Source organism: Echeneis naucrates, chromosome 21 (assembly GCF_900963305.1).
Source record: "Echeneis naucrates chromosome 21, fEcheNa1.1, whole genome shotgun sequence".
NCBI lineage: Eukaryota > Metazoa > Chordata > Actinopteri > Carangiformes > Echeneidae > Echeneis > Echeneis naucrates.
Genome location: NC_042531.1, coordinates 5,807,245 through 5,828,578, shown reverse-complemented (window position 1 = coordinate 5,828,578; position 21,334 = coordinate 5,807,245). Strand labels below are relative to the sequence as shown.

Below are 21,334 nucleotides of genomic sequence, written 5' to 3'. Positions count from 1 at the left end.
ACATACTAGGTGGAGAGTAACTGCACGCTTCTCTGAATTATCATTAATAAACCCCGTGTGAGTAATTTCTCACACTCGGAGACAGTTTGACACGAAAAGACCAACCACAAGTTCCCTTGCCACATGTCCCAGCCAACCACAACCCACAGGCAGGAAAACAGAATAGGAATAGCAGCATTACCGCACTTTTCCAAATTCGTGTGGAGGAGAAGGGAGAGGCCAAACTTAACTGAGACATGAACTAAGAAACCACAAAGAGAGACAGAGAGGGTGTTAAGAGAAAAGACAGTAAGACAACAGTGCCAAGAGTAACACAAAATACAACAGAAAACAAAAAGACTTACCAAAGGGAGCTCCAGCAGGGTCTCAATCATTTATTAGGTTCGAGAAAAAAAATGTTACAGTTTATACATAAACAACTAATCTCACTTGAAGGTGGAATTTAATTTGATATATTAGTAAAAACCAGTGATAAGAGAAGAAGAGGAATAGCAAGCTTTACTGGAGGTGATATAACGAGCTAAAGAAAAGACGCCTTCATTACACTGAGATCTACACCTCCCACAAGCCATCACTTAGCTAGTGTTCCCAACACGGGGCAATTTGTTGACACATCATTAATACCGACATGGTGGTAAAATTGATCAAAGAAATAAAGAAAGAAAGAAAAAAGACAAAGAGGTAACTTTTCATTTAGTGTCTTATAAATGCTTCTATGCACAGCACACAACCAGCTGAGATACTCGTCTCAAACGCAGAATGCAGATGTTGATCTCACTTGCAAAATGAAGTGTTACCTCGGAAAGAACAATAAACTGCAACGGCCTGATTTGGTCTCCCAGGTGTGTTTACAGTGACAGGTACAAAAGGGCAGCACAGATGAGTGGTGGCGACAAGAGGAAAGGGGAAAACAAGAAGGAAAGAACAGCAGGACCAGAACAGAGTGGTGTGTAGAAGATACAACATACAAACACTAACCATCAGACTGGGGTGGGGGGGGGTTGCTTGTTTCTTAATTGGACTGGATATTTGTATGAGAAAGAGAGAATGGAGGGGTGTTGAGCAGTAAACCATGTTTCCTGCACCCAATCCAAACAGGCGGAGCCACATAGAGGGCGGGGGTTTGGGGATGCATGAGGATCAGTAACATGGTCTGTCCTCTTTTACCGGTATCCGGGCCCTGGCTGAGTGTAGCCCTGGCCATAGGGGGGGCGGTTGCGGGCATAAGGGTTAGCAGCTCCTGGTGGAGGGGTGACGGTGCTACCTGGAGGTGCGGTGTATGCCTGGCGGGGCTGGTACCCTGAGCCAGGCTGGGAGCTGGGCGGCAGGCTGTAGTTAGCTGGCTGGGAGGCCTGGGAGGTATAGTTTTGCGGAGGGAAGGCTCCTGGTGGATACTGCTGGGCTCCCTGAGGTGGGTGGGACTGCTGCTGGCCACCCTGGAAGCCTGGGGCCGGGGAAGGACCGGGGCCAGGGGCTGGAGCAGGAGCCTGGGAGGAGGGAGGCGCGTAGTTCTGAAACTGCTGCTGCTGCTGCTGCGGCGGCTGTGGGGGGCCAGGCTGAGGGGCTCCGGGCTGGGGGCTGTAGCCAGCTAAGAGAGGGGGCAAAAAGAAAATCTCTTCAATTCACTCTGAGGACATACACCTGACTTCAAAACACAGCAGCTACTTTTTTCCTTACCAGGGTACTGCATACCGTACTGCTGCTGCGGTGGGGCACCTGGCTGCTGAGGCGGGTATCCACCTGGGGCCTGGTACTGTGGGTACACCTGACCTGAAGAGAAAAGGAGATGGATCAGTAGTACACAACAACAAATAAAGAAAAATCATTTTCGTTATACATTACACGCAACTAAGTTTCGTACTGACCGAAAACAGCAAATTTCAGCTCGTTACAATGATCAGTTTGAAATTAATTTATAGTTCAACACACATTAATGGACTGCCTGCCGTCTTCACAGGGACTCAGGGATCAGATGAACGTGGCAGCTCAGTGTTTCTTCTCCATTACTTTATTTTGTTAAAATCTGAAGCAGATTCTGGAATTTCACTAGTAAGGGTCAGTAAGTAATTCCCCTTGATTTTTTTTATTTATTATTTCATTTTGCACTTTGCTTTTTGGAGATCAGGTAGCTATCCAGTCCACCCAAGAGTGTCAAGCTGTACTTGCAACTTCAGATTAACACCTGTGCCTCTGGAACGTATCACATATAACTGCTTCAATGAAACCAGCTGCAACCACTTTAATATAAGTGCTTGATGCCAGGAGGCCTGTGCCCGCTGAACCTTTAATGGCCCATTACAGAAAGAACGGGCTCTGAGCTGAGGGAAGCATCCAGGTGCCTGAGCAGATGTAAACATACAGACTCTCCTTTCATTGTGGCTGACATATATATCCACAGGTGATGTAAGCAGCAAAAACCATTCAGCAGAGCCACAGTTTACTGCGTCAGGAGAAGAGCCTCTCCTCTGTGGTCCCAGACAGTGATGTCCTCTGTCACTTCTATAATCTATTACTCAGCTACAGTGGCTATGTGTGGAGAATAGTTGTCATCACCTCCGTCATCCACCTGAAACTGTTTTTCTTTGAAAGGCCTAAAGCTGACTGCGATCAGACCTTTGTGCTTGACAGTGATGCCATTTGAGTTTTATTTTTTGCTTCAAAAACATTTAAACTTATTTTCCTTGTTATTTTAATTTGCTCATCAAGTTTTCCATGGAATGCCTACATGTTCAGCAAAAGACCTGGCAAACTAGTGTTCTCCCTTAAAGAGGCCTCCGCAGTACTCCCAGATCTCCTGCCTGGCATAAAGAGAGAAGCCATAATGAAAGAGGGATGCCCCAAGGTCCACTGATTTTTCAATCACTGCTAAAACTAGCCCTGATTTTCCAGACACTGAGGTGATATTGTGGCAACATTCAGTCTAAAATAGAGCAAAGCTGAGGAGACTGAACTCCAATTTCTCTCCTTTCAGGGAATTTCAGTCCACCGACAGATGGAAAAACAAACTTTGGTTCATATCCAGAGCTTCGTAATTGAACCCAGGCAATGTAGCATGAACAATGCAACAATATTCAATAACTAATGTTGGCCCATTTAAATATACAACGAGTACAAACATCACAAATCGGCAAATTACACTGATTACTTCATAGGAATTGCACATGTCAAACTAGCCGGACCAAAGTGACTTCATCAAAGGTCAGTTTGCTGAGTGAGTTAGAGAATTTCCAAAACAACAAGGCTTGTGAGCTGTTCCTGGTCAGTGGTGCCAACATGGATCCAAGGAGGGGACTAACAATGAATCAGCAGCAGGGTGTTGAAGGATGTGCTGCAACAAGCCAAATCCAGGGTGGCTTTAAGAGCTTTAAGGATCTGCACCTTGGCACCAGATAACATAAGAAAACCCTCTTCACAGAGCATCAATGCTTTACCGGGTTAAACGGTTAGAGCCGTTTAAGAAAGAAGCAGAGGACCAGCAGCTTATTAGGCAGTGCTGGCCATAAGGTTTTGGCCCATAAGTATGTTTGCTGCACAGTCCATGCAGCCCAAGATCACTGCATTGGTCAGGGGAGACACTTGACAACTAAATATTTAGCTAGAAACAGTCTATCTCTCTGGTGTCTTTTTTATAAGCACTGGAATGATGTGGCAACCATCATTTATCTCACTGACAGAACCTTTAACATGCTCATTACTGTGTGAAAAGGCACACGTGTGAAACTGGCTTCTTCTCCTGATCTCCCCAGTCTGTAAACCATCATAAGTATTATGTAAGAGTGAGTAAGGATGTGGCTGTTAGAGCTTTTTGCCCTGGGAGTTCAATTCCTTCCAGCGTAGCCAGGAGGTCAGCTATCAGGGACAAAGACTGGGAAATGGGGCTGAAGACGTTCCTCCAGGAAATAAAACCCCAAGTTAGGAGACTGTTGTTCATTGAAACAAAGAATCGTTTGGCCGTAGGAACTCTATGCATGCCTTAGGAAGGAGTCATGAGAATATGGTCCTGTTCTTACATAAACAATTCACGCCAAACAAACATCTGCCCATCTGATAACGACCCTCACACATATGCTGCTTCATATACACATTTATTGTTTTCTTCCTGCACAGATGTAAATTATGGTCAAGGCTGCATCAGCATCTGAGAGGCAACATTTTGAAATCTTTACCATCTGCTTATGGATCTTGTTAGCAACATTCTTATAGTAACAAGTAATCTAAGTCTGGATAACAAAAAATGACCTTAACGCTACATGGAAGGGCCAAAAATGCTCAGATCGGTGTCTAATCTACGTACTGGCATTGCATTTTATAAATTCTCATGTATTGACTGGCTGCTGATTTCGCCTTGAGAAAGTCTGCCATCAGAGACAGGTTTAAGGACAAAGCCTGAGGAAAGGCCTGAGAGGGAGAGAAGGTAGAGCAGGCTCTAGTTTAATGTCTGTTTATGCCAACCATCTGCAGCCTTGGGACTGAGAAAAGAGTTGTAGACGTAGGGGGGTGTGTGTGTGTGTGTGTGTGTGTGTGTGGTAACTTGCTGAACTTCTTCAGGGTTGACACTTGACAACATAGACTTCAGTCAGATATGTATGTTTCACTCACTGGGGGGGGTTGCCAATTTAACACTCGCTGAGCTTCTTCCTACATGCCTTAATTGATCTTGATTACTGGATATCTGCTGATACTGATAATGACATATACTGTTCATTTCATATCTGTCATGGGACACCAGCAGCAGCAGCAGCAGCAGCAGCTGCCGTCGTTAACTTTTATTTGTCAAGACCAACTTGGTCTGAACACTGAAGGTCCTGGTTGAAAGTTTGCGTTATTAGCAGCTTTTGCTGTAATCATGTTTATTTAAATTTCTAATACTAAGAATTGGCACACAACCACAGAGCAAGAGAGATGCAGCGTAATGAGCAACTTGAAACTGTTACTCAATAATAATGTCCTGTCATTCCTTGCAGTAAATCAAGGCAGACGGCCAGTATTTTACCCATGCAGAGCCTGGGCTGTTCGTCAGACCTCCACGATGAAACGGTCACATCACCTCATCAGAAAGCTGGTTGCATTATACATCAAAGCAGTGAAAGGAAAGAGAGCAAAAGAGAGAGCAACCAGCTTTCTGTTGCACTGGATGTTTGTGTGCAACATGTTGTGTCGCTGGCTCACCCTGCCACAGAGTAAGTCTTCCTTCTGGAACAACTAAACTTTATTTAACCCTACGGAAAGACCCAAAACTAACAAGGCCAAACCACAAACCACCAGTGAAATTGAAGCAGTCGTAGCACATGTTTGCATGTTTGCAGATTTCCAGTGTTGCAGGCGTGACTCTTAAGAGTATTTTGAGCTTTCCAAAGACACAAAGCAGCTTTTATTGCTCTATAGCCTAATACGTTCCTCTCGGCCAAACGACAAACTGAAAACAACCCAATCTGCTTATTAAGAAGTGGTAAACAATACAAAGGTTCCACCTTTATGGCGGCACCTGCTCGGGCCTTTCTTCACAACAAAGGGGAAAACAATCCAGGGAATTCCCTAAAGTGAGAACTTAGGCACCTCAGCACTGCAGACTGACCATGACCTGCGTCCGGGAGTGGCATCGTGCTGAGAAAATTCAGAAAGATAAGTCATGCTTGTTTTTGCCAATACGGCCCGATCCTTTGCTCGTTTATCTTTATCTACGGATTTGGTTTGGATTCAACAATTCCAAGTGTTAAATATCACACATGGGGGAGAGCTGTGATAAGGTCAGCTCTGAGGAAGAGAAATGATAATTCCATGCTTGTTTACAGAATGTTGATTAAGACTCCATGTTGAGACTAAAGGATAATTTCTCATTTAATGAACTTTTCTGCTTCAACAAGAATGGATTTGATTACCAAAAAAGGTAATTCGCTTACAAAATATGTAAAAATTCATCTATAAGCTGTAAACATTTGTCGATGTAAAATGGATAACAAAGAACCTCAGTTTTCTTCCCATGAATGATTTAACCTCAATTCGATCTTCCGATTAAAGTTATATGGAGCATTTCTCATTCTCATTTGTACATTCTGCCTACTCTAATCAGCTAGGGATTACTGGTGGAAGGAATTTTGATGGCAAATAAAAAGCAAGTAAATTGAAGGTAATCAACGCAGCTCACTAAACAATGGGAGCATGGTTTGATCTGTTATACATGGACCTCCATCTATCATAGAACTAAACTACCCATCAACAAAACTGAAAGAAAAAGAAAAGGTCTGCAAACCTAGTAAGACCAGCTAAACATTCCCACGAGATATATTCCTACACTTCCTATCTTAGATTTGCAAGGCAGGAAAAACTCTGGAAAACAAATAATCTTAGGCCAGAAAAATGTAGGGCAACATGTTCAAACTGTCTTGCTCAACAGGAGGTCATATTTAATGAGGCTACTTTGGTGGTAGTGTCAGATAAACATCCAATATTACAACAAAACTGTAAAACATATGAAACTGCTTAACCGCCTGCATGGCAGGGTCTCCTACTGCCTGTGGCCATAAGGGTATTACGCCTTTTTTCTACATTCTTACACACAGACACATCTGCTGCGATGGGTTTCATGAACAACTATGTTGTGTTAAATAATGTGTACACACGTGATCTTTATTTGGGGTAATCTGTGTGCTCATGTGTCTCACCATCCATTCCAGCCGGGGGTCCCTGCTGTACTCCAGGATAAGGAGCTTGTGGTTGAGGGGGAACTCCTGGCTGAGGGGCTGCAGATGAGGAGGAGGTGATGCTGTCAGGGGTTCCTGAGCGCTCCTCTGGGGCGACTGCTGGGGGAGCTACTCAGATAAAACAGAGGGACACGAACAATGTGGCCATCAATACCTTAAGTCACAGCAATACATATAAATTAAACAAACAGTCATGAAAAAATAATGACATCCTGTAGAAAATGTTGATTACAGCATATGAACAAGAAAACATTTGAACTTAACACATTGCCTGCAGATAAAGCTACTGGACTACGCCAAAACCACAAGGAAATTACACTTTTTTTCCCCACTTCTCACAGTGATGAAACAAAAATATCAACACAGCAGAACTTTAACTTGATGACATTAATGATCATACATCTTGACATAATTCCCTCAGTAACTTATGTTTGAATATATTACTGGATTTATTACCAATTTCAAACACCCACAGAGCATATAATTGGGATTTAAATCTGACTTTGGGCCATTACATAATCCCTCATTTCATCTTTTTGAGCAAATCTTGGGTGGATTTATTTGTGTGTAAAGGGTTATTGGCCTGGCAAAATGGTCTCTGCATAAGTTCAACTGTTACACAGATAGTCTCACATTATCTTCAAGCAGTCCTTGTTATGACACAAAATTCACAATTGAATCAGTGACTGCAACTTTCTCAGTCTCTGAGGAAGGAACTGCTTATTCGTGGTCAAATAACCACATTCTTTCATTCTTCCGTTCACAGCACATTATTTCAAAAGGTCTGGCTTCATCTTTAGCTTCAAGTTCCTTTGGCAAACTGTAGTGTTGCTCTAATGTACTTTTTGGAAAGCAATAACTCCACCTCTGGATCCTGTGATGAAACATAAGGGTTGGTGGTTGAGGTGGAAACTTGGCGCTTGGACTGAAAGGACAAGTCCTACACAAAATGGCAAGTGTTTAAAATCTATGCTAGGATTCACGCACACCCACAAGCTTTTTTCTGAAGGCCTTATAGAGCTCTGCAGATCTTGGCGTGAAGACACTTAACAGAAAGCAAAAATTCCATGAGGTGAACATAATTTATAATTTAATAATATATAATAATTTAACTATACTTAAATATAGCATCTTCAATTTGTGCAGTTAGACAGCTTGCAATACCTGGGACCTGGTCCTCGCTCAGGCCGAAGGCTGATATGACATTCTTGTTGACTTCGTCCTGGTTTTTTAATGGGTCGAAGGCTGACATACTGGCTGCACTGACTGGCGTGGCCTGTTTCACTGTGGGGTCCGTTGCCATAACCTTGCCTTCACGTACGTCCACTGATTCTAGAAACAGACAAAAATATGTAAATGTTGCAACAATTCAACGTGTACTTACAAAAGTACGAACCTTTTTCTGTCAATTACAAACAGACTTGTCATTACACCACGGACAAAAATATGTAAGACAGGGGGCATTAAATCTAATTGAATGTTTCTGAATAAAATTTTGTTGAATCTGCAGTTCAGACTGTGGCAAGCAAAGAGAACAGTTTAATACAGAAGCATCGATGGTGGCAGTCATACTGTACATTCATCACATAAATGCTTAGGACAAGTATGATGACAAGAGAAGGGTGTATTTTTGTGTAAGCGTGTGTGTGGGTGAGTGGCCACAAACAAACTGGAGCAAACCAGCAATTATGAAGTAAACGATTCTAGATACAGCTGTAGTTTATAACGTACAAATCTTTACATTAAAAGTTGGCTAACAATAGCTGAGTCTTATAAACTGTCTCAGTCTGGTGCCAACGTCCCGATTTTATGAGTAAGGCAGTAAGCATGTGAAATATACATGAAATATAAGTATTTTGACCATGATACAAACAAAATCTACATGTCAGTCCTCTGATGAAAAACTGTCTTTGGAACTACATTTGAAACCTAGTAAGGCATTTCTGTATTGCTGAAACTACTGTGCACTGCACTACTTCAATATCTGCCAACATATGCATTTATGTACATCTACATGCAATAATCTAGTGTCCATTGGTGTGGCAGTAATTGCTCAAACATTAGCAAGCGCATGTGTATCAGAGTTTTTACCATTGTCTGGTGCTGTAGCAGCCAGGCCAGGCTCTGTGGGAGGCTCCAGGCTATCCAGGAGGTTGTTGACTTTATTCCTCAGCTCAATGAGCTCCCTGCGCAGGTACTTCACCTGACTGGACTCCAAAGGCCGCGGCTGACCATTCACTGCAGATATGTGGAGGGGAACCAAGTGAGCAAATCAAACAGAATCACCATATTTATTTAGAGAATAAAGTTGAGCAGAGTCAAACATTTCTCAAGCCCAGCACAGCCAACAATTTATATGGCAGACCTCAAGGAGGATGATGGACAGAAGAGTCTTGATTGCTTTTGCTGAATATAAGACTCCTTTGGTCCATGCATTTATTAATGGGAATTTGTCTTTCAATCTGGATCTTATTTCCTAACTGAGACATTTTTGTCTTCAATCTAAACTGCTTGTTGACAGCTGACTTACACACAAGGACAATGGAATCTGGGTGATACAAAAATTTGTCAACAAAACGTGTCAACAGTCTAGCACATGATAAATATTGTAGGAATACAACCCAGCAAAACCACACCCAGGGAGTATTTCTGCACAAAGACTGATCATAAGTAAGCGCTTCAGGGAGCCTAACAATATGACAATATACAGCTAAACTGCACATCAGCTGCTGGAAATATGTTTCTTGTAAATAATGATTAATGTGCAGTCTTTGAGAAGCTCATTACTCTTTACGGGAAAACAGCACTGTTACATACAGCAACATCTGTATGATGTAAAAATCCTCTGCAGTTCATTGATCTGGAAAAGCTGTTAATTCAACACTAAGTATTTGCACATTATGAATGATGATCTGTCCAAATTCTGTTAGCTTCACATTCCGGAAAAAAAAAAAAAAAAAAAAGGGATTACAGGGATCATCCATCACATGGCTGACTTCACAAAGCCATTCACAACAGCAGCTAGTCTGACAGAGGCCCTGAGAGCTTCATCATCACCACCACACCCTGTCAGCTAGACATTAACTAAAAACTGGGGTGGAAACACTGGACACAAGAGCACTGGTTCATTGTCCAGCTTACCTTTTCATCCCACAAGTGGTCATTTGACTAAATTTGTCTTACTTAGCAACATGACATACTTTAGTGCATATCTGATCTTACTTTATGAAATAAAGTAAAATCATTGTGAAAGTTATTGAAAATCTTGAGACATAATTGACCTACAGAATATGGACTGCTCAAAATAATGCATGTTTTTCTATTGCTAAAAAAAAATAAATAAAATAAAATCAGTGTGATGTTTGAGATGCCCAGAGAGTCCTTTCTCAGAAAAGTTTATCTTTTTTGAATGGAGATCCATGGGGTCACAAGGTACTGAGCTTAAACATTAGCTGTCATGAGTTTCCAGTTACACTTGCTTTCTTTTAATCGCGTTACATTTCTGATGATATCATTTCCACGTGGAACAATGACATCTAATGATGACACAGGGAGTAAAACGGTAATAATAATAAATATTTAATAAAAATATCTCACAGCCCGACTCAGAGCAGAAGACAGGAAACAACATCATGTTGCCATGTTTGTTGTTTTTTTCCAGGACTTAAAGTTTGTTTGTTCATAGATGTGCACCCATACAGGTAAAACTCTAGCAAAACCTTATTTCTTAGAAGAAAGGACAAAACCCTGTGACACCATTTTGCCTCTCCCTGAGCACTAAAACTGGGACACAACGCTGCCTTTAGATAAATAACATTTACAGGAACTTTAATAGTTGATGGACATTAACAAAAACATGTATAACGTAGAAGTAGCCTGCCATGAGACATCAGTGAAACAATTTAATGTATTTGACATTTAAAGATGCAAATTATGTGGATAATATGGGAAAAAATTCTCACATAGCATATCGGATAAGAAGATTTCAGTTAATTACAAGCAATATTTGTCTAAATGAGCCTTATCAGTATGATTTACTTTTATGCACACATTTGCTATAATGTCAACTCAAATAACTTTTTTTGCCTAAACAGACTAATTCACTAACAGTTTATATTTAAATCAAGGTAAAAAAAAAAAAAAGTTTTCTATCCACATTTTGAGTTGGATGGCATATAGTTTCTGGACACTAAAATCTAGATCAAGCAATGCACTGAGTCCTGAATGCACTTAATGCAAGCAATGCAAGCAATGCACTGAGTCCTTAAAAAAAACAAAACCAAACTCAAAAACAGAAACAAACACACCTTCAACTGTTTTATTCAGCATGTTCTTCAAAAACCGATCTCAACCTGACTTGTTTGGGTGAGGCTTGCTGGCTGTGTGGGTTATATAATTAATTTTTCAATGACATAAGCCTTAAACCGCACTACTGACGTCCTATTGAATCACTGTGGACTGGGATGGCGCACATTTAATAACAATCTAAAAACTGGTGTAACTAGCACAGAGGTTTTGTTGTGAAAATGTATACAGTTGTATTGTTTGTTTGCTGAATCAGTGCTAAGAGACACAGAAAATCCCCCCAAAATTAGTCAGAAGGGAGTGCATACAACTTTCACTGCGACAATAAGGAGCTGAGGTTTGGTGTGTGAAACCAGTCACTGGAGTGCCCTCCAGTGACTGGTTTGTGTATCAACTAATGTGGTACATGTCGGTTTACAGTTTACTGTGAGAACAAAAACATATGATTAAAGAGCTTCAACAGTCACAGATTTGAAGTTCAGATTGTATGTTTCTCTAAAGGCAGAATTCACTTCTGTTTATGAAAGGTTTTAAAATCTTACCGAACAAAGTCAGTTTGAGAATTCTACTGCATTGGATGGCGAAGGAGAGGTCAGAGCTGTCGAAAATGGTGATGAGGTCGTCATCTAGAAAAGTAAGTAAGTAAATAAATAAATAAATAGAAAAAAACAAAACAACGGCGATAACGGATGAGCTGATTCACAGTAGTGCATCATCTTGTTAGGATGTTAACCTGTTTATAAGTTACCTGGTCAAGTAACTAGTATCAGTATAATTCACTATACACTAGTAAATTAACTGGCCTGAGAAAAACCTTTTGTTACTGTTTACATTTTAACTCTTGAGACCTATTAGAATAAAGTACCTGTAACTTGGCTTACCTTCATCCTTGTATTTTATGGTAACCTCATCATTACTCTGCAGCTTGCCCCTGAAGACACGCTGCATCATAAGCACCAGCTCGTCGTAAGTGATGTCTTCATTATGGATAGGGATGCGTCTGATGTCATCTCCTAACTGGGCTTTAATGATCAGTTTCCCACTCAGGTCCAACTGGCCGTTCATGGTGCCGTCCGACCTATTCTGCCTCCACCACTAAACAGAGTTGGAGGAGAGGAAGCTTTAAAAGGAGCAAACCAAACAATATGACAATATGATGTCAGCTCAAGGCCAATTTAGTTTTAGTCCTGCAACAACAATTTCTTTGCACAGTACTTAAAGATATCCACAATTTTCATTAAATGTACAGGCACCTTTGGAAAATTAAATATATTGTCACTGTAGGACACTAGTATTGTCAAACAAATGAAAACATTGCATGTTATGGGACATATTCAAGTTATAAACTTTAACACACTGAAGAATATGGTACAGTAAAATGCTATGTTACACCGGTTTTCAGTCTAATTTAATTAATTTGCAGAATTTCTGATAAGGCGGAGGAGTTCAATTTCTGTTTTTTTTTTTTTTTTTTTTTTTTATTATTGTTAGTGCACTTGGGAAAGAGAAATGTCAGTACTTAGCCAAAGGAAATGTAACTGCTGTGATAACATTAGCTTAACTGTAGCCCCTAATGAGTAAATATGTGGTTAACCTGGTGTGTTATATTTTCAAGAACTAAATGTAACTAGACAAACAGTACATGACACTTCAAGAGCTTGAGTAATCCATCTAAATGGATGGTGGACTAAATTGTCACATAAAAAGATAAATTAATGCAGACAACATGCATGTGTCAAGATAGTGAACAGGCCTCTGTTAGTCGTTTAACGTTAACGTTTCAGGGGACGTGGTTGCTGCAAGGGTCATCATTCATGATTACATTGTGTTTTTCTAACAAGAACATTTGCTTAGAGGTGCCTCAAGACAATTACAATGCAAACAGGCAAGCTACCCCTGTCTCTATAGATTTAATCAAATAGGCTCCTTCAGTAAGAACTAACACTTTAGAGTCTAAGGGTCAAAAATCACCCTGTGAGGTGGCAAAGACGGTTCAGAGAAATTGCAGAGCTTGTTACAGACTTTGACCCGTATGCAAACACATGGATGAAAAGAGCCAGAGCTTTTTAAAATCAAGATGATGCTTTTTTTTTTTTTTTTTAAAGAATAATGTAATGTAATCATGTCTATGACAGGTAGATGAAACGCACAGCTTTTGCTTGGTATGCAACCTGTGACCTACATGTTTTAATCTGTGGTAATTTCACATGGTTTAATACCGACAGTGTGTGGTCACCAGCTGGATTAACTACGACATTACCTGCTCATGATCTAGGTCGGACCATTTACTACAGTGAATTTAATTCCACAAATGCTTCGGCTTCGTCTGCCCTTGCCAGATGAATAATTGCCTGGATGCTAGGGATTGTGTGGTCGCTAGCGTTTAGCATACTCTTAAATGAAAATGAGGACAACGACAAACCAGCATCTGCCAAAACTGGCTTTTCCACAATTTAGCTAACGCTGATTGTGAGTAAGGCTCAATCGCAGAGTCATCTGTCAGTGGCCCATCTACTATCTGCTAACATTTACAGGCCGTATCACAACTACGCTGTCACTATTCACTATAACCAGGTTTGATAATTAAAAGGCATCGATGTTGAGTTTGCAGCTGTGGAATTAAATAAGTCTTAGTTTCACTTTATAGTGATGTGTCGGCAAAAAGCGATTTCAACTTAAAATAGTGGCTTACAGTTTATGTACATAACTAAGGTAAGGCGGCATATTCTAAACTAAGAAGCGCTTTAACTCAACAGTTCTTTAAATAATAATAATAATAATAATAATAATAAGGTGGTAGGGTTTTAGCAGTTTTGTAGTCAACTCCCCAGAAATCAGTCCCCCACATCTGCTTGGACGAGCTAGCTTAGCGTTAGCTCATTACATTAGCCGTGTAACGCTAGCTACTTCGCTTGCTAGTTAGCGTCATACTGGTCATGACAGCACAGAATCTGCTGTGTAGTAAAACAAACAAACAAAAAAAACTAAATGATATTACGACTGTAGCCCAAACCAAAGAGAGTCTTTTACCTGTCACTAGACGACTTGACCACGCTGTATTTCACGGATCTCCCCAAACCGTGAAAATCAAATCTGTTAGCTAGCCTAGCCAGAGCCGGGCCTGCATGAGGAAGTGACTTCCAGACTGTCAACGTCAGCCAGTACGTGGCATTCACTGTGCGCAGGCGCACTCCGTCTGAAAAAGGTGCGGAATGACTGACGCACCTAAATAAACACAACACAGCATCCCATCTTTGGTGAAATTACATTCTTCCATTTTTATTTGGTTTACAATGCATACTTCATTCATCTGCACTGGCTAAAAGCATTGGCTTCCTCTTGCTGAATGATAATGCCTGAAAACATAAGAGTATAGGTACTGTGTTTACCTTTGTGTTTTGTTTTGTATTTTTTTTATGGCTTTGATGCAATTTTTTGGGGAAGAAAAATTATGTAAGAGGTAGACTTAATGATGGAGAAAAACTGCCATGACACTTGCAACACATAAGCAAAAGTACAGAACAGAACTGTGCAAGAGGTTTCGGCATTAAAACAAAAGTGGGAATTCTTTCAAACACTGACTGATTAGATGACGTTGAAGTCATAGCATCTGTTGCACAACACCTTGTAGACACACCCCTGATGGTACATTTTTGTTCAAATCATGGGATGAAAACATGATTGCATGGATGATCTGGTAAGATATATTATGAGAGAATAAATAGTCATGAATAAAACTCCTAAATACATTTAAATAAAACAGGGTTTTACTCAGTCACAGCTTCACTCCATTATTTCTTCTTCTTCTCCTCCACGGCGCTGAACCATGAGTCTAACAGCTTTTTCATGTAATATAACTGCCAGGCATGCACTTGAACAGCGACCACCATGACAAGGTACATAACTGTCACTGCGGAAAAACCGAAAATGAAGCGGTAGGCCTTTCCATGGCGGTAGAGCTGCTGCGCTACAGGAAACATCTCCATGCCACCATAAATAAGAGGTGCTACTGTGAACAGCCCTGCACTGATCATGGATATGACCAGGTAACTGATATTGTTCTTTGGAAGTGACAGGCTGCTGCAGAGCAGAGGAAGGAGGCTGAGCAGGTAGGGGTATTCCCACTGGTATGGCATGCACACTGTGTCATGCGACACCAGGTCGAAGTGGCTCACGGTCACCTGTGCAGCAACCAGCAGCCAGATCAGAAGGTGGACCAAGTTTAACTTACGCACCTCTGACTTCAGGGCAGCACTGCAAAACAGAAGGGCTTCGTATCAGGCTGTGTTAAAAATACTTATTGCTGCTCTTTGGAGATAACATGTCAATTTAAAGTTAAAAAATAAAAATAGACCACATTAACTTGCCTCATTTGGTAGTGTAGGGTCACCTTTTCTCTGTGTTTAAAGCCACTTCCATTGGTACTCTCAATTCTTGGACCTACACGTGATGTCATGTTGAACGAAACCTGCAGACACACACAATACAAATTGTACACCTGACAGAGCTAGAGCTGCTTATAACAATTATTTTAATGATCTAAACATAAATTCAGTGGAATATAAATAAATGGTGAAAAGTGCAGATTGATGTCTTCAAATTGTTTTTTTCAGTACCCCAAAATCACAAGATTTTAAAATAGTGATGTTTCATTTGTCATCACATAAAAGGGATGAAACATTAACAACTCTGGTCATTTTTACCTGAGAAAGACTCAGATAAACACAATTTAAGAAAAATATTTGCCAGTTCTTCGTCTGGGTTAGGCTTAGGGTCGTCATCGTTGAATGAATAACTGTGATTTAACGTTTTTAATCTTCTCACAGTGGGCGAACATAAACAAAACGCTATCAGAGGAAAGCCATAGCTGTAGTAGCTAACAAACCCCATTCAGCAGCATCTTCGGACGGATGTGACGGTCAGTGATAACGGAGCACGACATTAAACACGACACTTTCAGATGGAGTTTGTTAAAGACAACAACGAAAACGTACCTGCTTTTGTTTTGTTTTTCCTTTCGTTGTTTAAATCTCTACTGACAAAAGACCTGATAAATGGATGGAAGAACAGCTCTGCGCATGCGCACAACCTCAAACAGGAAGTCATCGCTCCGCAGCGTGAGCGTCTCCATTCAAAGAGCAGAAAATCATTTCATTCATTGAATGAATGAAAGCACATTTCAAGGGAACGATCATAAGTCATAACATTAAAGCAAAAACAAATGTGTTCTTACTCTATAAGCATTATTATAATCACCTCCAAACAAAATGTTGCTTTTAATGACATTTAAACTAGTAATCAAGGCAGAAGCTTGAAACTGTAACTTTATTTGAACCTTGGATCTACTTATCCACAATGTGTGGCTTTTACAGTAAAGGTGACTGCATCTTGTCAACTTGATTGTTATGTTGTCTTATCTTTTTAATGATGCTGGTGTGCAACATTCAAATGCTCTTCTTTCTGTCTTCACAATAGTACCTCCATACTTTGATTGCATTTATTATTCCCATTTTAATTTAAAAGTTTCTTTAATTTTACCTTGAATGTTTAACTAATTGGACTTTCTCCCATGTTTATTAATAATGGAGGCTCATTATTAATGTTCATATGCCAGCCTCATTTGAAAGGGACTGCCTTTTAAGAGTTTAGAAATAGAAACATCTACATTTTTTTTAAATCAAACAATTTTTATTTAGAAAAAACAAATTTGACAATAATAACAAACAATAAACAATAAGACATAAATTCATTGGTTAAACTGAAAATATTAGCACCACAGTTGAAAAGAGAAATATTCATTCTTTCTTTAAAACTTTGCGTGCTTCATGCCTATTTCAAAACATATAGGTGAACAACAGATAAAACAATAAATTACTGAAATCACGGTTATAAAGATTTGCTGCAACATTGAATACTTTCTTTGAACTCATTAGCCATAATACAAATTTATGTGTATTCTCCCTTCTGGCAGCTAGACATATTGAGTGAAGTGCACCAATGACACTGGAAACAAATTTTATCTTCTAGAGAAATCACACCAGGAACTGGTTAAATACCAAATTCCAATGCTATGTTTTCCACATATGACACACTTTTGTAAATGATACTGCCATTACAACTAGAAAATTTTTCCAATTATAAATCATCGTTTACAAATCTATTACAGAATGTTAACAGTTGAATTCTGAATTACATAATCCAGATGACAATTTATTTCTAAAATTATCCTGTAACTAGTCAGAGTCATCAGATGAATCCTCATTGGCTTGATCTTTCTTTTAAAGCAGGACTGAGAGGAACACTGCTTAATCCCTCTGGAGTATAAGATCGCAGTAATAACTGTACAAACAAAGTTCACATCAAGGCTTTCTCATATTTCGCATCTGTCACCTACATCTGTAAAATACTATGGGTTAGTTAGTGACACCAAAAACTGTATGGTATTGTATCTTGTCTTTGTTGTGGTGTTAAACTTAATGAAAGGAGTGGTTCATATTTCAGTGTTGTGTTTGCTGGACCTTTGAGTTTTAGCACAAACATTTTTACAGCACTACACCCATAAATCTACATGCAAGCAATGAAAAATAACATTTATTACATTCTTACTCTTTGATTTCCACTCACGGGAGTCGGCAACAGACTGTAAGGTTATTAAATTTTGACCATCACATTTTGTGTGGTCCCCAAGGTGAACATATTAGTTATCATTACCAGTCAATCACCAATAACAAGTGTCCCTACTGGATGTGATGCTTTCACACAACTAAAGTGAAATTAATTCAGGTTGCTCCACTTTCTTATTTGGCAAATGGAATTATTTCACAGAAATCCAATCTTGAGAGGATGGATTTCTTGAAAACCATTACTGGAAAGTAAACAACCTCTCCCCCAAATTCAGTCATCTGCAGAAATATATGCACCTCTAAATCACACACAAACTGCTGCAGTGTAAACCTATCAATGATCTGTGACGTCATTCTTTTTCATCATTTTACATATTTGCTGCTTTATAGTGAGAGACAAAGACTATATTTATACAAAAGTATGCATGCAAAAATACAAATTTCCTACTTAAATGAATTCATGATTTCTACTGCATTTCACATTCTTGACACACGGGGTAGCTGCCAGTTTTGAAGAGGTGCAGGGACAAAATCTGACACTGCTGCAACACTAACTGGATCTGTGCGCTCTGTTTTATCTTCCAATGGATACACTTTGCACAGTCCCTTCATGTGTTAGCACTTATTAGTAAATGCTCTCTTGCACTTTTTCACTCTTATGTGTGAAAATACATCTGGTGCCTCTTTAGGTGATTTTTTTCAATGTATTATTCTTCATGCTGTAAAATAATAAATCTTTACTCTCCCAATTAAACAGCTATAAGGGTTTCAGTATAAAAAAAACCGACCATTGTACTTAATATTTTCCTTGAAATATCTTTTCTCACATGCTCTTATGTTGATGATCACAGTTTGTTGATTTAATGTTACGAGACTGCTCAGTCTAAGGTAATTTATGATCATATTTTATCATATGCAAAAAAATCTGCTCCTGCTTTGTTATCTTTGAAGCCTCTCTCTCGCTCTCTCCCTACGGTTTGTGGTTTTACATTGGATACAACAAGTACCCAGAAAAGGAGGAGTGCACGTACTGTCCAGCATAAAGTCCTGAAGCCTGATCTGAGGGCAAATGAATGTACACAGTGTCTCCAGGTTGTAGAGGTAACACCGCACTCCCCGATGCTTGGTCTAGGAAACCCTTCTTGTATTCATCATATGTGTACATCACTGGCTCATTGTTCCTCATCAAAGCCACCCAAACATTAGCTCCTTTACAATGGATGTGGTAGGCAAAGTAATAAATTCCAGGAATGTCACAGGTGAAGATTCCTGTCTGGGGGTTGTAGTTTTGGCGACCATTGTACAAGAGCTTGTCAAAGACAACTGGAGTGCCCACAGGTGGAAAGGGAGTTGTTGTCACAGCTGTGAAGGCCGGCATTTCCAAACCATTGGCTCCCATCACCTCTGCACCATTGCCTCCATACTTGCCCTTCTTACCATAACCGCCAGCCTTAACACCATCCAGTCCAGGGCCCATCTCAGACAGTACTCCAGCCATGTCAGGAGAAAGACCGGGCACTCCAGGTGGGCCCGGGGGCCCAGGGGGGCCAGGCTGACCTGGTTGACCAAGGGGTCCTGATGGACCCTCTTTTCCTGGCGGTCCTATGGGACCTGGAAGACCTGGATTGCCCTCACCTGCTAGCCCTGGTAGACCAGGAGACCCAGTTTCTCCCTTGGGCCCAGGAAGACCAGGAGGCCCAATTGGTCCTGCTCGACCATCCATTCCTGGGATTCCTTTCGGACCTTGAGGTCCCACCTCACCAGGTATTCCATCTTGCCCCTTTAGCCCTGGAGCTCCTGGAGGACCAGAGGTACCAGGTAGACCTTTATGCCCACCATCTCCTTTAGCACCACCAGGCCCTGGAGGACCCCTTGGTCCTGGCTCTCCATGGTCTCCAGGTAGGCCATCCTTACCAGGTATCCCAGGAGGTCCAGGATCACCCTGGGCTCCATCAAGCCCTTTAGGTCCTCCTTCACCACAGTCTCCTTTGGGTCCAGGTGCACCTAGACCTCCTGGGGGTCCTGTTGGGCCTGGAGGACCTGGTGGACCATTTGGTCCAGGAGGTCCAAGCATACCAGGAAGTCCTCCATGACCCTTATCTCCTTTTGGTCCTGGTGAGCCAGGTGATCCACCCATTCCTTTATCACCCTTTGGTCCAGAGAGTCCTGGTTTACCAAATCCAGGCAGTCCTGGCTTTCCTGGCAAACCTGGTGGCCCCGGATGTCCTTTTGCACCTGGAATACCTGGCTGTCCAGGCAGACCGTTTTGACCTGGCTTTCCTTGACCGGGTAGTCCTGGTGGGCCAGGCTGTCCTCCTTCACCAGGTGGCCCAGCTGGTCCTGGCTCTCCAGGATGCCCTTTCACTCCCGGTGGTCCTTGCGGACCTTGTGCTCCATTTAGGCCAGGTTTTCCGAAACCAGGAAGTCCTCTTGGGCCAGCTGGTCCAGGAGGTCCTGGGAGCCCTTTGTGACCAGGTTGTCCTGGCTGGCCCATTCCTTTATCTCCCTTGGGTCCTGGTAATCCTGGTAGTCCTGGCAGACCTTTGTGACCTGGCTCTCCTTTTGGCCCTGGTTGTCCTGGTAATCCCTGCACCCCTGGTTTGCCTATTCCTGGTAGCCCAGGTGGTCCTGGGGGACCCTGGAGCCCTGGCTGTCCAGATGGTCCTTCCTCTCCCCTTGGGCCCATTTCACCATGTGGCCCTGCCTCACCATTTTGTCCTGGCTTGCCTGGCAGTCCTGGCGAACCTGGTCTCCCCACTCCAGGCACTCCTGGTGGACCAGGAGGGCCAGGTTGTCCCATGGGTCCTGGCTGTCCATTTCCTGGAGGTCCGGGAGGTCCCGCAGGCCCTTGAGGTCCCTCTGGACCAGGGGGCCCAACTGGACCTGGTTCTCCTTGAGGAATTCCCTCAGCACCACTGGGGATTGTCTGACCTGTGAGAAATCATAAAATTTAAAACACATAGTTTGAGTTATCCAATGCCAGAAAAAAATTATTTATTATATACCACAGACACTGAAAAAATAAAGAAAGCAGGTCTCCCTACATTTTTTCAACATATGAACGTAAATGTTCTTGAAAGGCTTTTGGTTTTGAGTTTTCTCACCTTTGTCTTGTCCACCTTTATATCCACCTCCTTTACGTGCTATTTCTTTGCCCTTGTGCATGGGCATCTGGGGCAGCTCCTTCCTATAATGGGGATACTGCATATAGGGCACCTCTTTGCCAAGGTACTGCTGCTGTGGAAATCCGTCTTTGGTTATCCCCATGTGTGGCAGGTGCTGCACTGGTTGGTATGGCTGAGGGTGTTGCTTGTGTGGGTAGTATGCCCCACCACTAACACAAGTTAGGACTACAAGCTGTAGCAGTGTCAGGTAGAGGGGGGCAGAGAGCGGAGGCATGGCCAAGGCCTGAGTGAAGAGGGTAGAAAAATCATGCTACTTTAAAGCCTGTTATTAAGCACATTGACATTACAGTGAAAACAGCTCAATTAAATTTAAATTTACATTTCCTTGGAAGATTACAAGATTACAACCTGGTTTGCACAGAGCAGACAGTTGCAGACTACACTTTGTCTATCTGACGGCTATACATTGGAGATGCTAATCACAGGCACACAAGAATCAAATACTTGTTCATCTCTTTTTTTCCAGGTATGCTTAGCCTTTGTAAATACAAATTCAAAATTAATAATTGATCTGGTTTAG

At 41.4% G+C, this 21,334-nt stretch overlaps 3 protein-coding genes across 4 annotated transcripts; all 3 read right to left on the bottom strand.

Annotated features, from left to right (window-relative positions):
- Positions 1 to 354: 354 nt before the first annotated feature.
- tfg (trafficking from ER to golgi regulator) lies at positions 355 to 14,160 on the bottom strand. Of its 2 annotated transcripts, none has more exons than XM_029529804.1 (8): positions 14,037 to 14,160; positions 11,888 to 12,101; positions 11,549 to 11,632; positions 8,793 to 8,939; positions 7,866 to 8,033; positions 6,663 to 6,809; positions 1,678 to 1,770; positions 355 to 1,588 (listed from the first exon to the last, which is right to left on the bottom strand). In XM_029529804.1, the coding sequence occupies exons 2-8, from the start codon at positions 12,069 to 12,071 to the stop codon at positions 1,164 to 1,166; spliced, it is 1,248 nt and encodes a 415-aa protein (XP_029385664.1). In that variant the 5' UTR covers positions 12,072 to 12,101; positions 14,037 to 14,160; the 3' UTR covers positions 355 to 1,163. The 2 variants fall into 2 exon arrangements, with proteins under 2 accessions (XP_029385664.1, XP_029385665.1); XM_029529805.1 differs by having other exon boundaries at positions 11,888 to 12,126; positions 14,037 to 14,136.
- A 637-nt stretch (positions 14,161 to 14,797) lies between these two features.
- jagn1a (jagunal homolog 1a) lies at positions 14,798 to 15,462 on the bottom strand. The gene is made up of 2 exons (XM_029531015.1): positions 15,374 to 15,462; positions 14,798 to 15,260 (listed from the first exon to the last, which is right to left on the bottom strand). The coding sequence occupies exons 1-2, from the start codon at positions 15,460 to 15,462 to the stop codon at positions 14,798 to 14,800; spliced, it is 552 nt and encodes a 183-aa protein (XP_029386875.1).
- A 3,152-nt stretch (positions 15,463 to 18,614) lies between these two features.
- On the bottom strand, positions 18,615 to 21,028 carry col8a1a (collagen, type VIII, alpha 1a). The gene is made up of 2 exons (XM_029530785.1): positions 20,734 to 21,028; positions 18,615 to 20,560 (listed from the first exon to the last, which is right to left on the bottom strand). Exons 1-2 carry the CDS (start codon positions 21,026 to 21,028, stop codon positions 18,615 to 18,617), a joined length of 2,241 nt encoding a protein of 746 aa, XP_029386645.1.
- Positions 21,029 to 21,334: the final 306 nt, after the last annotated feature.